This window comes from Zootoca vivipara, chromosome 5, assembly GCF_965207765.1.
Source record: "Zootoca vivipara chromosome 5, rZooViv2.hap1.1, whole genome shotgun sequence".
In the NCBI taxonomy this organism is placed as follows: domain Eukaryota; kingdom Metazoa; phylum Chordata; class Lepidosauria; order Squamata; family Lacertidae; genus Zootoca; species Zootoca vivipara.
In genome coordinates, this window is record NC_142588.1 from 11,581,369 (window position 1) to 11,594,854 (window position 13,486).

The following is a 13,486-nucleotide window of genomic DNA, read 5'->3' on the forward strand; positions in this document are numbered from 1 at the left end:
ACCCCTAAAATGTGCAGAGATTCTGTAGCTTGCTTAGGGTTTCCTTGGCAGATAAACTGAGGAAGGAGGGGTTACCCAGGGGCAGGAAATTTAAAAACTACAGCAGCGAGGGATTTTATGGTGGTGGTGGCGGTGGCAATGGTGATGAGACGCCCGGCAGTGATTGGCTGTGGTGCCCTGATGTCACTGAGGGGAAAGGCAGGCAGAATAGGCTAAGGTTATTATTGCCTGAGGCACTCTACCCAAAAGAGCAACTGGGCCTAGGGAAAGTGGTGCAGAAGGAGGAGGTGCATAAGAAAGGATAAAGTTGAAGGAAAATGGGGGGGCTGAAGCTAAAAAGACTCAAGCAATTGCATGCTACATCAGCTAAAGTATAGTGTTCAGATCACGAGAAGCAATGGCACCACTCTTTGGTGCTGAAGCAGAATGTCCAGTTCTGGGCACTGCAGTTTAAGGAGGACATCAACCAAGTGTAATATCAGGCATCAGGGAAGCGGCTTCCTTCCTCCCTTTAGCCGTGGATAAGCAGAACAAAGCAAAAATAGTCTCTTACCATTTAAAGAGATTTAAATTATCGCAGCGAAAGAACAAATACAGGTAGTCCATTCTCGGAGTAAAGGTGCTCCCAATTAAGGTTACCACCCACTTCCCCCTGAGTCACTTCCTCGTCTTGCAACCTGATCTTGCAACCACTGCGCCTTCTGTGCAGCTACCTTATCTAATCTACGTGACTTTGGACTGATCGGCGGGACACTTTCCAGCAAACCAGAGTCCGTTAACTCTCTCTCTCCCCCCTGGTTCTTCTCCTAGCTGTTCACCACCTAGTTCAGGCATGTCAAACCTGCGGCCCTCCAGATGTTTTGGACTACAATTCCCATCTTCCCCAACCACTGGTCCTGCTAGCTAGGGATCATGGGAGTTGTAGTCCAAAACATCTGGAGGGCCGCAGGTTTGACATGCCTGACCTAGTTCTTCCCAACTTTTGTCTTCAGAACTGTTCCCCTCTGCAAACCACTGTTCCAATTCTATATTGCTCCACTGCTCCTGGGCAGCTTCAGGATCCTGGTCCAGGAGCAAGAGCAGGGAGAGGGGGAGGGGGAGGGGGAGGGGAGGCTCCCACCATTCCTCATCTGTGCAGCCCTCCTCAGCACGGTCTCTGACATGTAATGTACCCGGAGGAGAGCTACAAAGATTGTGAAGAGCCTGGACAGCATCCCATGGGAAAAGGTTGAAGGAACTGCCTTTGTTTAGTCTGGAAGGGGCAGCTAAGAGGCAATATGATAGTCACCTGAAAATATTTTGATAATGTCTCATAGATGATGGAGCTATGGAAAGTAGGATGGAGCTGCAGAGAGTAGGATTCAAATTAATGGGTTCAAATTATAAGAACTTTCTGATGGTACAAACTGCTTAACAATGGGCCTGGTGGTCACCTGTCAGGGATGCTGTAGCACTGAACTTCCTACATTAGCTGGGGGACAGATGAAACTACCCTAATGATGCCTCCAACCTCTGTGATTCAACTAATATGGCAGTACAGTAGTTTCTGTGTCCTTTGCCTTCCATCAGCATCAATTTTCAGCATTGCCATCAGGGCAGGCTGGAGGTTTCTGGGGGCCCTTGGGCAAAGGATGTCAGTGGGCCCCTTTCCCCCTTCCTTTCTTCCTCAAACCACACACTTCCCTCCCCCTTGGGCTCCCCCTTTTAAATTAAAACAGACCTTGAATAACAGGGCAACCCCCAATGTCAATGTTTCAATGGTGTTTCAAACATACACGGTTTCACTTAAACACACAATGCCTTGGAACGTAACCCTAAATGAAGAGTTGCCTGTAATCAGTGTGTCAGGAAGCCGGAGAGTCCTTTAACAAAATCCACAAACCAAGTCCCCAAGTCCCTAAATTTAACTAAATCATATATACCTGTTAGAAACGGTTGCCAAAGGCACCATCACCAAAGTTAAGAGGGCTGCCCAAGCCTTAAGTGTACCTTCTGTAACTCAAGAACTGGTTGTAAATAATATCTTCTCTTGTGTGAGCTGCAGGTTTAACTTTAAAAGTTACTGTCCTCCTCGTGTTGCAAAATTCTAATCTTCCCTATCAGATCCGAATATTCACTCTCGTTCTTTCACCCGCCAACCCACCATGTCTAGTCTTGTGGAATGCTCTTCCAACAGAGATTCAGGAGGCACCTTCCATTTTTATACATTTCCTGAAAACGTTTCTAATCTGCAGACAATTAAAGAGAGAAAGAGAGAAATACTCTTTTTACAGTTAGACAGTGTGCTTTGATTTTTATTGTTATTTAAAAAATGCATTATACACATTTCCGTTCTGAAAATAAGTAAATAAATCCTACGCACAACAACACAGTCTTGTAAAACACAAACCAAAATAAATGTAGGCGAATCCGAGGGCAGAGTTGGGGTTTTCAGCGCAACCAGGAGAATTCTAGCCAGCCTTGAACATACTGAGATAGGTTGTGTGACAGAAATAAGTGTTTTGCAAGGGATTTACAAGTATGTTGACTACTGAAAGGCATTTTTTTGCGAAGGGGTGGGGGTCTCCCTTAGCGGGGCAGGCAGGGCCACCTCCAGAGAGGCTAGGGTGTGCTCCTGTAGTTTTCTATCGTCTGCTCTCCTCATGGGCCTCTCTCCCTTTTCATTTTGTCCAGTTCCCAGTACGGCCTCCCCTCCCGTCTCCAGTGCCTCCAATGATCCGGTGGGCTCCTACTCCATTAATGGGATTCTGGGGATTCCTCGGTCGAATGGAGAGAAGAGGAAACGTGACGAAGGTAGGGGGAGGGAGGGGTTCATCCTCCCTTTTTTATTTCCTTTTTCTTTCTCCCCCCTTTGCTCTGCCCCCTCTCATTCCCATTCTCTTTGCCCTTCCTCTTACCACCCCTAAGCTCCAGTTTTGGACGGGGATTCGCAGGTGCTTTGCATATTGGATTAGTTATAGCTCAGGGATGGTTCCCCATCACCCACACCACCACAACTCTACTGGCCCAGAAAGTCTTTCATGACCAGCTGAATTCTCGTTAGGAGGCAAAGCCAGCCTAATTCTTTCCCGAAGCCAAGGCACAAACTCCCCTCCCGGTTTCTAGATTGAGCCTTGGACTCACACCAAGGTGGCTCGTCCTGAATTCCCAATCAAAGGCAACAAAAAGGTGATTCTGGAAAGATCCGCTTTGTATACCTAACCCCCAACCCCCTAGCAATATTGAAGACAAGAAACAAAATCTGGCTTTCAGGGCCAGGTAAGAGAAGGTTTAGGAATGTGAGCATTATTTTTAAGGGGAAAGAGAGACAGCTGTTGTTTTTTGGCACCCAACAAATAAAACATGCATTCAGAATTGGAAAATGGGGGAAAAAAATCACTCCACTTTTTGCCAGTCTCTTTAGCTCATGGTTTGCAAAATGAAAGAATTAAGTTGCACAATGTAATTGATCTATGTGATCTTCTACAGTTTAGCTTCTCTGGCGTCTCTGCCCTTAAGTCGTCCGTGACTGGACCTAACGGTCAGAGGTCCCTTTACCTTTAGGCTTTGCACACTGACGAATGTGATTTTGGGGAAGCTATCAGAAAAGGGTAGATATTTAATTTCCTTTCTTTCTGGAAGGATATGTTTTTATGTGCAACACCACAACTAATTCATAGTCTTTCACTAGGCAATGGTGACTTTTGCCTATAATGTTCCATCAAACGCTGATCCCCCACATGCCAGTCCATGTTGCCAGGTACCAATAACGCTTCCTGAAAATGTAGATGGTCCCTGTTTGTTTCCAGCTGGTATATGCTCAGTGTTTGTTGGCATAAACTGACATGCGCACTCATGTGCATCAATGATATGGAGAGAACTCTGTGCTTATAAACACAGTGAAAACCCTTGACTTAAGCTTGATATTCATGTGTGAAATGATACCGTCCAGATGAAAATTTTAACTATAAAAAAATGAGAAGAAAAAATGGATGTGGGCAAAGCAATTGCTGGTGGCAGGACTGTTATCATAGGAGCTGGTGGTGAGGCTGAGGGTGTGATTTGTGATCAATGCTCAGCAATCGTTGGTTCCCCTTCTGCAATGCAGAACAAAAACACTTACGTGGTGGTTGTAAAGATAAATGAATGAGCATACAATGTGCTTCAAACATTCAAAAAGCACAATATAAACGAACACTGTTTTGTTGTTATTGTTCTAATCAATTCTGAAGGGCTGCATGGACTCCTGAGAGATTAATAGCACAATTGTATGTCTACTAAGTCCCATAGAATTCAATGGAATTTGTTGCCAGGTAAGAGAAAACACCTGAAAGTAAGCTCCATTGAGCTTAATGGGACTTACTTCTTAATAATAATGATGATAATAATAATAATATTTATACCCTGTCCATCTGACTGGGTTGCCCCAGGCACTCTGCAGAGGTTTATGCTGCCAGGCTACAATTCAATGTTTATTTACCTCAAACCACATCAAACTCATTGAGACATATAGAGGATTGTAAAACATTTATGGTGACATACACTTTTATTTTATTTACTTATCATGTTTATATCCCACCTTTTTCTCCAAGGAGGCAACCCTGTAGGTTAGGCCGAGAGGCATCAACTGGGCCAAGGTCACATAGTTAGTTTCTTGACCGAGGAGGGATTTGAATCATAGTCTCCCACTACACCACACTTGACTCTCCACACTGCCTGCCAGCAAGATGCTGAGTTTTCATTTCTTTTGGAAGTGTCTAGCCCTCCTGGAAAGAAAGTTGTGACACAAAATGTGCAGGCAATCATCTAAGCGTTTTCTGTGAAATGAGCCTGCCTCTTGCTGCTTCCACTTTTCAGTATTTTTAGCCTATGAGTGAAGTCAGAGTTGTGCTTTGATGCCAGGCTAAATCCCTGGGGTCTTAAACAACTCATATTTACCCCTCTCCTTTAACGTACTTTTCTTTTCTGCTTCTACCTCATTTTCTAGTCCTTGGAACCTCCATTGTTTGCCCTTCCTTCCTTCCTTCCTTCCTAGCAACTGCAATACATATTTCCTGTGGGGGGGGGGATAATCTAAGCTCAGGTTCTTCCTAGAAGCTATTCTCTGCAAATGCTACAGCCTAGTAGGTATTAGGCTGGGTAGGTGTTAAAGAACACCCCCCTAATGCAGGCACCCCCAAACTGCGGACCTCCAGATGTTTTGGCCTACAACTCCCATGATCCCCTAGCTAACAGGACCAGTGGTTGGGGAAGATGGGAATTGTAGTCCAAAACACCTGGAGGGCCGAAGTTTGGGGATGCCTGCCCTAATGGCAAAAGGAAACTACAAAAAAATTGCAAAGGGACTGAGGCATATCTCCTGCTCTGCGGGAACTGAAGAATTCATGGTATAGTCAATGTACAGTACAATGATGTACATGTCTACTCAGAAGTAAATCTCTTTGTTTTTAATGGGTCTTACTCCCAGGTACATATCGGTGCCAAACGGGCACTACTTAAATATAGACAGATATTAAAAAAATCTGATAAGCGTAAACACAATTAAATTATTATTAATAAAATAAACAATATTGTTTTCTCACTGGCTTTGCAGTTGGGGCAGGGCAGTGCTATTGCTGGGAAAATTAGGGAAGGTACGAGCTGCATTTATTAAAAAATTAAAAATGATTTTTGTACCCAGTATAAAAGCATAAGTGTGCAAGGTAAAATAAGATGTGAAAAGAAAAACAATGGTTAAGATACACCCATGTAAAAAAAAGACAAAAAACGCCCCTTATATGCTCACAAGGTTGTTAAACTTAACCTAATACAGTACAGTGCTTTTATGAATTTAGCCTGTATGCTTTTCCTTACTATTTTACCTGTATTTTTTTATTTTAAAAAATCCCATTGTTTTATCATTTTTTTTATTTGTTACATTTCCACAGCACCATTCATCCGAAGATTACAAGGCAGTTTACAATATAGAAACACAAAAATACATACCACAATAACAAACAAAAACAATTACCCCCATCCCCACCCCCACCCCAGTTTAATAGGTCATGGATTGTTCAATTAGCCAAAGGCCTGGGAGGAGGAGAATGTTTTTCCCTGGCACCTAAAGATATGTAATGAAGGAACCAGGCAAGCCTTCCTGGGGGGGGGGGGGGGCGTTCCACAAGCGGGGAGTCACCACTTTCATTTTAAGAATGAAAGTGGATCACTTGGCTTTCCACAACCCCAGTGACTACAGGCCTGGAAGTAAGCTCAGCTGAATGGGACTTACGCATCATCATCAAATTTTTATTTGTACCCTGCCCTCCCTGTAGTTTAGAACTACGGTGCCTCTCTCTTTTACAAGAGAGAGGGCTAGTGTGTAGTAATCAGGCCAGGTTAAGATTGGTTGAAGCTTTAGGGCTGTTTTAATCTGTAGGGGGCAGAGGGGCATGGCTGTTTATACTGCAGAGATGCATCACTCTGGTTAAAGGCACCGCAATTGGATGCCTCTGATACAAGCACAAAGTCTTCACTTGCAGTCATTTTATGCCTCCTCCTTTGCAACAGCCATGCGAGGTGGGCTAGGCTCAGAGTTGGTGGGTGACCCAAAAGTGAGCAAAAAGATTAAGAGTTAAGTGAGCTTGAAATGAGAAAATGCACATGCTCAAAGTATTTTCTTTTTGTTTACCAAGGTCTGCATAATATTTTGTTGTTTGTGAAACAGTAGTCCACAGTTGTTGTTGTTGTTGTTTTGTAGTTTTTAAGATAATGCAAGTTATTTTATGCATTCCTATTTAGGGAAAGGGACCCCAATGTTAAGAATAGCACCAGGACTCCCAACTACCTTGATCTGGCCTTGAATTTAGGCAATCACATCTGACCAGCTCGGCTCCAACCCACAAAAACTGATGCCCCAAGTAAATGTATCAATCTTGAGGGTGCCGCACACTTGCAATTGGTTTTGCTGCAATGGACCAATAAGGAATAAGGAATCACACTTGTTGTCCATTTTAGGATGGGCAAAATATGTTGAGGCAGAGTGCTTGCTTGCCTGTGCCTATGTAACTGTAGGAACAAGAAAGGCTGTAATTTATAGATTGAAGAGATCTCTAGATTAGGGTCCCACACAGGAGCGACAGAGACATCAGCTTGCGGAAGCCCACTTAAGACTTAGAGAGGCGTGATGCTAGAGTGGCCTGCTATCTCAAATGTCATAATTGCTGCCTTCCCAAATCAAGAAATAAGTGGTTTGAGCTTTCTCTCCATTTCTGGCCCCGAGCCAAATGTAATTGAGACAAAGTGAAGGGGAAAAGAAATGTTTACAAAGCTTACTCTTGATTAAGTTGAGCAATTCAGTGGGGAAAGGATTAAGCGAGGGAACACCCTGTGTCAAGTTCCCGAGGGAAGCGAGACCCTGGCTGAAAGTGGGTGAACGTTCTGCTATCTTTGGTATTTCCAATGAACAAGCACTTGGGAAGAACACAACCTGCCATGTTTGCACAGACTGGGAGTATGGCTTTGGTTAGCGAACCAGCTGCACCCTGTTCTGGAGCAGAGAGATCCAGACACTGCTATGCATGCTTTGGATAGGGCTCATCGACACTCACCTTTGCTCCAAGCTTTCTAGGCACCATAGAAAACCTGGTTGCCATTTGTTCCAGTTCAGTGGTAAAACATGAGTTTCCTTGGGGGGAAGACAAACAAACACTCAGAAAGCCCAGACCCTCCAAGTGTCCCTATTTTTCAGGGAAACTCCCAGATTTACAGAAGCTACCTCGGTTTCTGATTTCATCCTGGAATGTCTTGCTTTTCCTTAGGACGTCCCTACATAGTATTTCTATCAGAAAAATGTTGGAGGGTATGGAGTTAAGGGAGTAACGACTATCGTGTTTCTCCGAAAATAAGACACCGTCTTATATCTATTTTTCCCTCAAAGAAACACACTATGGCTTATTTTCAAGGGATGTCTTTTTTTTTCCCCTCCTCCTCCTCCTGCTGCGGCCGGCATTGCTGCTGCGCCTATCACTATGTCTTATTTTCGGGGTATGGCTTATATTCCTTGAATGCTTAAAAATCCTGCTACGGCTTATTTTATGGCTACGGCTTATTTTCGGAGAAACAGGGTAGTGTGACTTAATCATAGGGTACAAGGGGCCTTTTTTAAAAAAGCTCTGATAAACATCTGCTCTTTTTCTTAGCAAAAGGGACCCTTGGTGAGGGTGGTCTTTTTTTCTTTTCTTTTTTGTGTGAAAACCATTATTCCCACTGTAATCTTCTAGCACACAGTCTTCAGCCTTTCATCATAGCATGCTTTCCAAACACTTTTGTTACCTTGCTCACTTCAGTTATCCAGTGTGTGCCTTGCTTTATGAAACAACAAAACTGAAAGGATATCTCTAGAAACAGACCCCAGACCCTCCAAGTGTCCCTATTTTCCAAGGACAGTCCAGAATTTACAGAAGCCATCCCAGATTCTGATTTTATCCCGGAATGTCCCGCTTTTCCTTAGGACGTCCCTATTTCCATCGGATAAATGTTGGAGGGTATGGAATAGGATGTCCCTATTTTCAATGAAGAAATGTTGAAAGGTATAGAGTTTTCCAAGGACAGTCCAGAATTTACAGAAGCCATCCCAGTTTCTGATTTGATCCCGGAATGTCCCGCTTTTCCTTAGGATGTCCCTATTTCCATCGGATAAATGTTGGAGGGTATGGAAGAGGATGTCCCTATTTTCAATGAAGAAATGTTGAAAGGTATAAAGTTGTGACCTCCCCCCCAAAAAAACAACACCAAGGCTAAGTAACTATATAGCCTTTAGAAGACATCTGAAGGCAGCCCTGTATAGGGAAGTTTTGTTAATGTTCAATGTTTTATTATGTTTTTATATATGCTGGAAGCTGCCCAGAGTGGCTGCGGCAACCCAGTCAGATGGGTGGGAAATAATAATAATAAATTGTTGAATAGGACGTCCCTATTTTCATCAGATAAATATTGGAAAGTATGTAGACGTATGTCCCGAAATGCAGCACAAAGGGAGAGGTGGGTGAGCCCTGGATTAAACTATTGTAGCATACTCTACTAGATCTCCCAGTACGTTTCCAAGCACAATTCAAAGTGTTGGTGCTGACCTTTAAAGCCCTAAACAGCCTCGGCCCAGAATACCTGAAGGAGCGACTCCACCCCCATTGTCCAGGTCCAGCTCTGATGGTCTTCTGCTGGTTCCCTCACTGTGAGAAGTGAGGTTACAGGGAACCAGGTAGAGGGCCTTCTCGGTGTTGGCGCCCACCCTGTGGAATGCCCTCCTGTCAGATGTCAAGGAAACAAACAACTACCTGACTTTTAGAAGACATCTGGAGGCAGCCCTGTTTAGGGAAATTTTTTAATGTTTGTTGTTTTATTGTGTTTTTAATATTCTGTTGGGAGCCGCCCTGAGTGGCTGGGGAAACCCAGCCAGATGGGCGGGGTTATAAATTTATTATCATTATTATTTTGAAAACTGCTTGGAAATTGCAGCTGATGCAGAATGCTTTTGCCAGAGTGCTGACAAGGGGCCCTATATCAGAGCATATTGTTTTGATTGCTACTGGCTCCTGGTGTTGATTCTGAGCTGGTAGGTCTGAGGATTTTGTGGGCAGAATACTGTTGTCCTTTGGCCTTGCTTACGGGCTCCTCACACGCATGTTTGGCCACTGTCAAAAGAGGATGCTGGCGTTGGACGAGCCTTTAGTCTGATCCAGCAGGGCTAATATTATGTTCTTTTTCATGTATAATACTTCCACATTACCATTGTCTCATGCCCTGCAGTGCTGCTGTCACAAGGTTATAGCTATGCCATGTGATGTTGATTTTTTTTCAGGCAGTGTGCTTGCATTGGTAGGCGGATGATACGCTTTGATAGCATGACCCAAACTAGCCTTTTTCATGCCATGTGGATATTTCAATCCAGGTTGCTTTGTTTTTGTTATTCACCTAAGGCAGAAAGGAATTTGGTTTTCTTTATTCCGTGCTTCCTGTTGCTGCTGGTGGTAATGTGGGTTGTATTGTGTTGGGATGGCATTTCCAGTCTCCAGCTTTAGTACAAGCTGAAAAAGGAAGAGTTCCCTGTCATTAGAATATAGACCACAGAACGCATATTATGCAAAGGTTCTTTGGCTTTTAGACATTTCAGCCGATGGTGTTAGTTATAGCTTCCATGCACGCAAGCTAAAGGATCTGTAAAAGAGACAGATGTCTTATTTATTTGCAAGTGTCAACCATGAGTACTTTGGCCTGCTTGCAAAGCTGTTGAAGTAAGAGCAGAGTTAAGAGATGCAGAGAAGGAAGGGCGGAAGAAGTCTGACTCCCATGTGAACCGGAAAAAGAGTTCTCGAAACTAGGGTGGCAACTCCTTTGATGGCAGCACCTTCCCCTTGTTGATAAAGGACCAAAAAGGAGACTAGAAATAGTCCCAAGAGGTGATCCAATTGGGCAACATGGGACCAGACAACTGCTTGACCCTTAAATTAACGCCCTTGTATCTGACTCTGGCAAAGTGACTAGCATGCACCTTTAGAAGACATCTGAAGGCAACCATGTATAGGGAAGTTTTTAATGTTTGGTGTTTGATTATGTTTATGTATTTGCTGGAAGCCGCCCAGAGTGGCTGGGGAAACCCCGTCAGATGGAGGCGGTACAAATTATCATTATCATTTAATATTTATTGCAGTCTAGTACGAATCCCTAGAGAGTGCATTCTTCCCCGTATGCTCTTATGTAACTGTTGGCTCCCGAAGCCCTGAAACTCAAGAAAAATGGGGAGGAGTTAGAGGAGAAATCTGAAGAAGCGCCAGAGGCTGTTTATAGCCCTCAGGGAGGGTAAATGAAATGCTTGGCTAGGCTAGATACAGGCTGTGTACATGTGATACATTGAAAGCACATCTATGCCCTTCAAAGGATCCTGGGGAATGTAGTTTGCTAAGGGTGCTGCGGACTGTAGCTCTATGAGGGGTAAAGTGCAGACCCCAGGATTATTGGGGTGTGTGCATTGAGTTTGCGGCCAAGGCAGCCACACTCTCCCACAGCAGCAATTCTCTGGCCTGACAAAACGACAGAGGAGGTGAGGGCTGGCCCAAGACATTTTGCTATACAAAGGAAAGGAGAAGATGGTGCCTACTTAGCTGACAGGAGAGGCACTTAAATAAGGTAGCACCCTCCATTGTACCTGAGGCAGTAGGCCAAACTGGGGTTGTGGTGGGGCAGAACAGGCAATGTGACAATAAAAGGAAATGGTTTGGGGGCTCAGGAGGGAGAACTGGGAGCTGGTGCTGCTCCCCACCCCCCAAAGCATCTGCTGCTTGAGGTGGTTGTCTCAGTCTGCCTAATGGTGGGGCCTGTGTTGCTGAAAGAGGCAAGGAGCAGCGGCCCTAAGCTCTGAAGGTTTGGGAACCCCCAAACTCTGGGGTTTTCTGGCACAGCTGAGCATGTATTCTTGATGAGGAACAGCAGAAGTTTGTGTACTGAGGAAACCCACGTTTTGCCATCAGCAGGAGGACTGTGGCCTTGCAGCAAAGCAATGACCCCTGGCCTTTTCCACAAGAGCAGTTTTGTGATGTGGTTGTGGCACCCCGTGTGACCTTCTAGTTATGCAGCTGCGCCCTCCTTACTGCTGCCTGTCTTCTGCTGCGGCAGATAGCTAGGCTGCGCTAATCTCTACCGTGACAAAAAAAGTTAGGGCAGACTGGTGTGTTTAACAGCTTCCTTCAGCCTCCAGATGAAGCTGTGCTTTGAAGAGGCAGTTTATTCCCAGCTTTGCTCCCAGAGGTCAAGTTCTCACTCCAGCAAGTAGATTAGGATGTAGGAATGAGAGATGCCTGTCAGTCAATGCCCCACCATGAACTTCTCCAAGCAAGCTGGAGGAGGAGGGAGGGAGGAGAGAAAGAAGGATGACTCAGAAGATGCACAGGCCAATTTTGTAACGCCAAAGTTCCACGTTTGCGTGTGGATCCCAGGTCAGGACAAATGAGTCATCAGAATTGTTTTGTTGCAAGTGGAAGGCACAGTTCTCAGGCTCTCTCTGAATTCGAATTCAGAGAGGTGTATGGGAGCAGGAAAAACGCTGGCTGCTTCTCACAGCCATCCATCTGCAATATATGTCCTACTAACCTTTTGACTGGGTGGCGCTGTGGTCTAAACCACTGAGCCTAGGGCTTGCTGATCAGAAGGTTGGCGGTTCGAATCCCCGCCATGGGGTGAGCTCCCGTTGCTCGGCCTCTGCTCTTGCCAACCTAGCAGTTCGAAAGCACTTCAAAGTGCAAGTAGATAAATAGGTACTGCTCCGGCGGGAAGGTAAACGGTGTTTCCATGCACTGCTCTGGTTTTGCCAAAAGTGGCTTAGTCATGCTGGCCACATGACCCAGAAGCTGTACGCTGGCTCCCTTGGCCAGTAAAGCGAGATGAGCGCTGCAACCCCAGAGTCATCTGTGACTGGACCTAACGGTCAGGGGTCCCTTTACCTTTTAACCTTTTGACTGACGGTGCTTACCTTTAAAGCTTTTAACGAGTTGGGCCCTGAATATTTGAAGGAGTGCCTCCTTCCTTCTGTTTCTTTCTGCTGTTTGCAACCTGGGAATGACAACTCTTTATAGACCTACCATCTGTTAGGTAAAGGTGAAAGGTAAAGGGACCCCTGGATGGTTAAGTCCAGTCAAAGGCGACTATGGGGTTGCAGCGCTCATCTAGCCCTGGTGACGGGGTCACCTCCCTCCGGCAGAGGGCAGAGTAGATAATTTCTAGGGAGCCCCTCCCAGTGCCAAGACGCTGAGTTAAGTTGTGGGGACAGGAAGTGGTTGGCAGTACCTACCATTGACAAAAGAAAATCCTGATTGGCCCGTAAAACAAAGCAGAGATGACTTGAAGAGCCTCTGACAGCCTTAATTCATCATAGCACGGACTTGCCTTTTCCCCCCTTTCATGTTCCCATTATATTTGTTTGTAAAAGTGGAAATCAATTTTGAAGGTAATTTTCTGGAAAGAATGAAAGGGAGGTAGGAGGGCCAGAGATGGGGAAAAGAGAAGCGGGGGGGGGGGAGGAATTTAGGCCAGGCACAGCCCAGGGGCAGCTCTTGGCAAGGTGAAAGAAAATTGCATATTCAATCTCCATCCATGAATCTCCCTCACCACTGCCCGCCTCCTGCTCAGGAACAATGAAGCCTTCCTCCCCTTTTTTGCAAGGCAGGCAAAGAAGGCCGGAATATCAGCGCTCACTTTAAATTCAGGGTCATTAATTCACCTGACTACTGAAGGAGAAGGGAGCACGGTACCCTTTGGAAAGGGGACCCTCTTCCCCCACTCCCCAGTGATGCTCTCGGGTAGTGGTTGGCGGGGGTGGAGAAGAAGGAAGGAAGGAAGGAAGGAAGGAAGGAAGGAAGGAAGGAAGGAAGGAAGGAAGGAAGGAAGGAAGGAAGGAAGGAAGGGGACAGGGTAGAGTGGAAACAATTTGTGCTCTCAGACATGTTTGAAATGGGCAAGAGGGGAGACACAATCGGGGAGC

The 13,486-nt window shown here is 45.3% G+C and overlaps 1 protein-coding gene across 15 annotated transcripts in view; it reads left to right on the forward strand.

Annotated features, from left to right (window-relative positions):
- Window positions 1–13,486, forward strand: part of PAX2 (paired box 2) — a 126,426-nt gene that overhangs the window by 58,087 nt on the left and 54,853 nt on the right. For 12 of the 15 annotated variants that reach the window (XM_088670064.1, XM_088670062.1, XM_088670070.1 and 9 more), the window contains one exon: window positions 2,674–2,793. The exons of the other annotated variants lie outside the window; for them this stretch is intronic. In XM_088670064.1, the coding sequence (XP_088526190.1) occupies window positions 2,674–2,793 (120 nt within the window). The remainder of the gene's footprint in view (window positions 1–2,673; window positions 2,794–13,486) is intronic. 15 annotated transcript variants of the gene reach the window in all.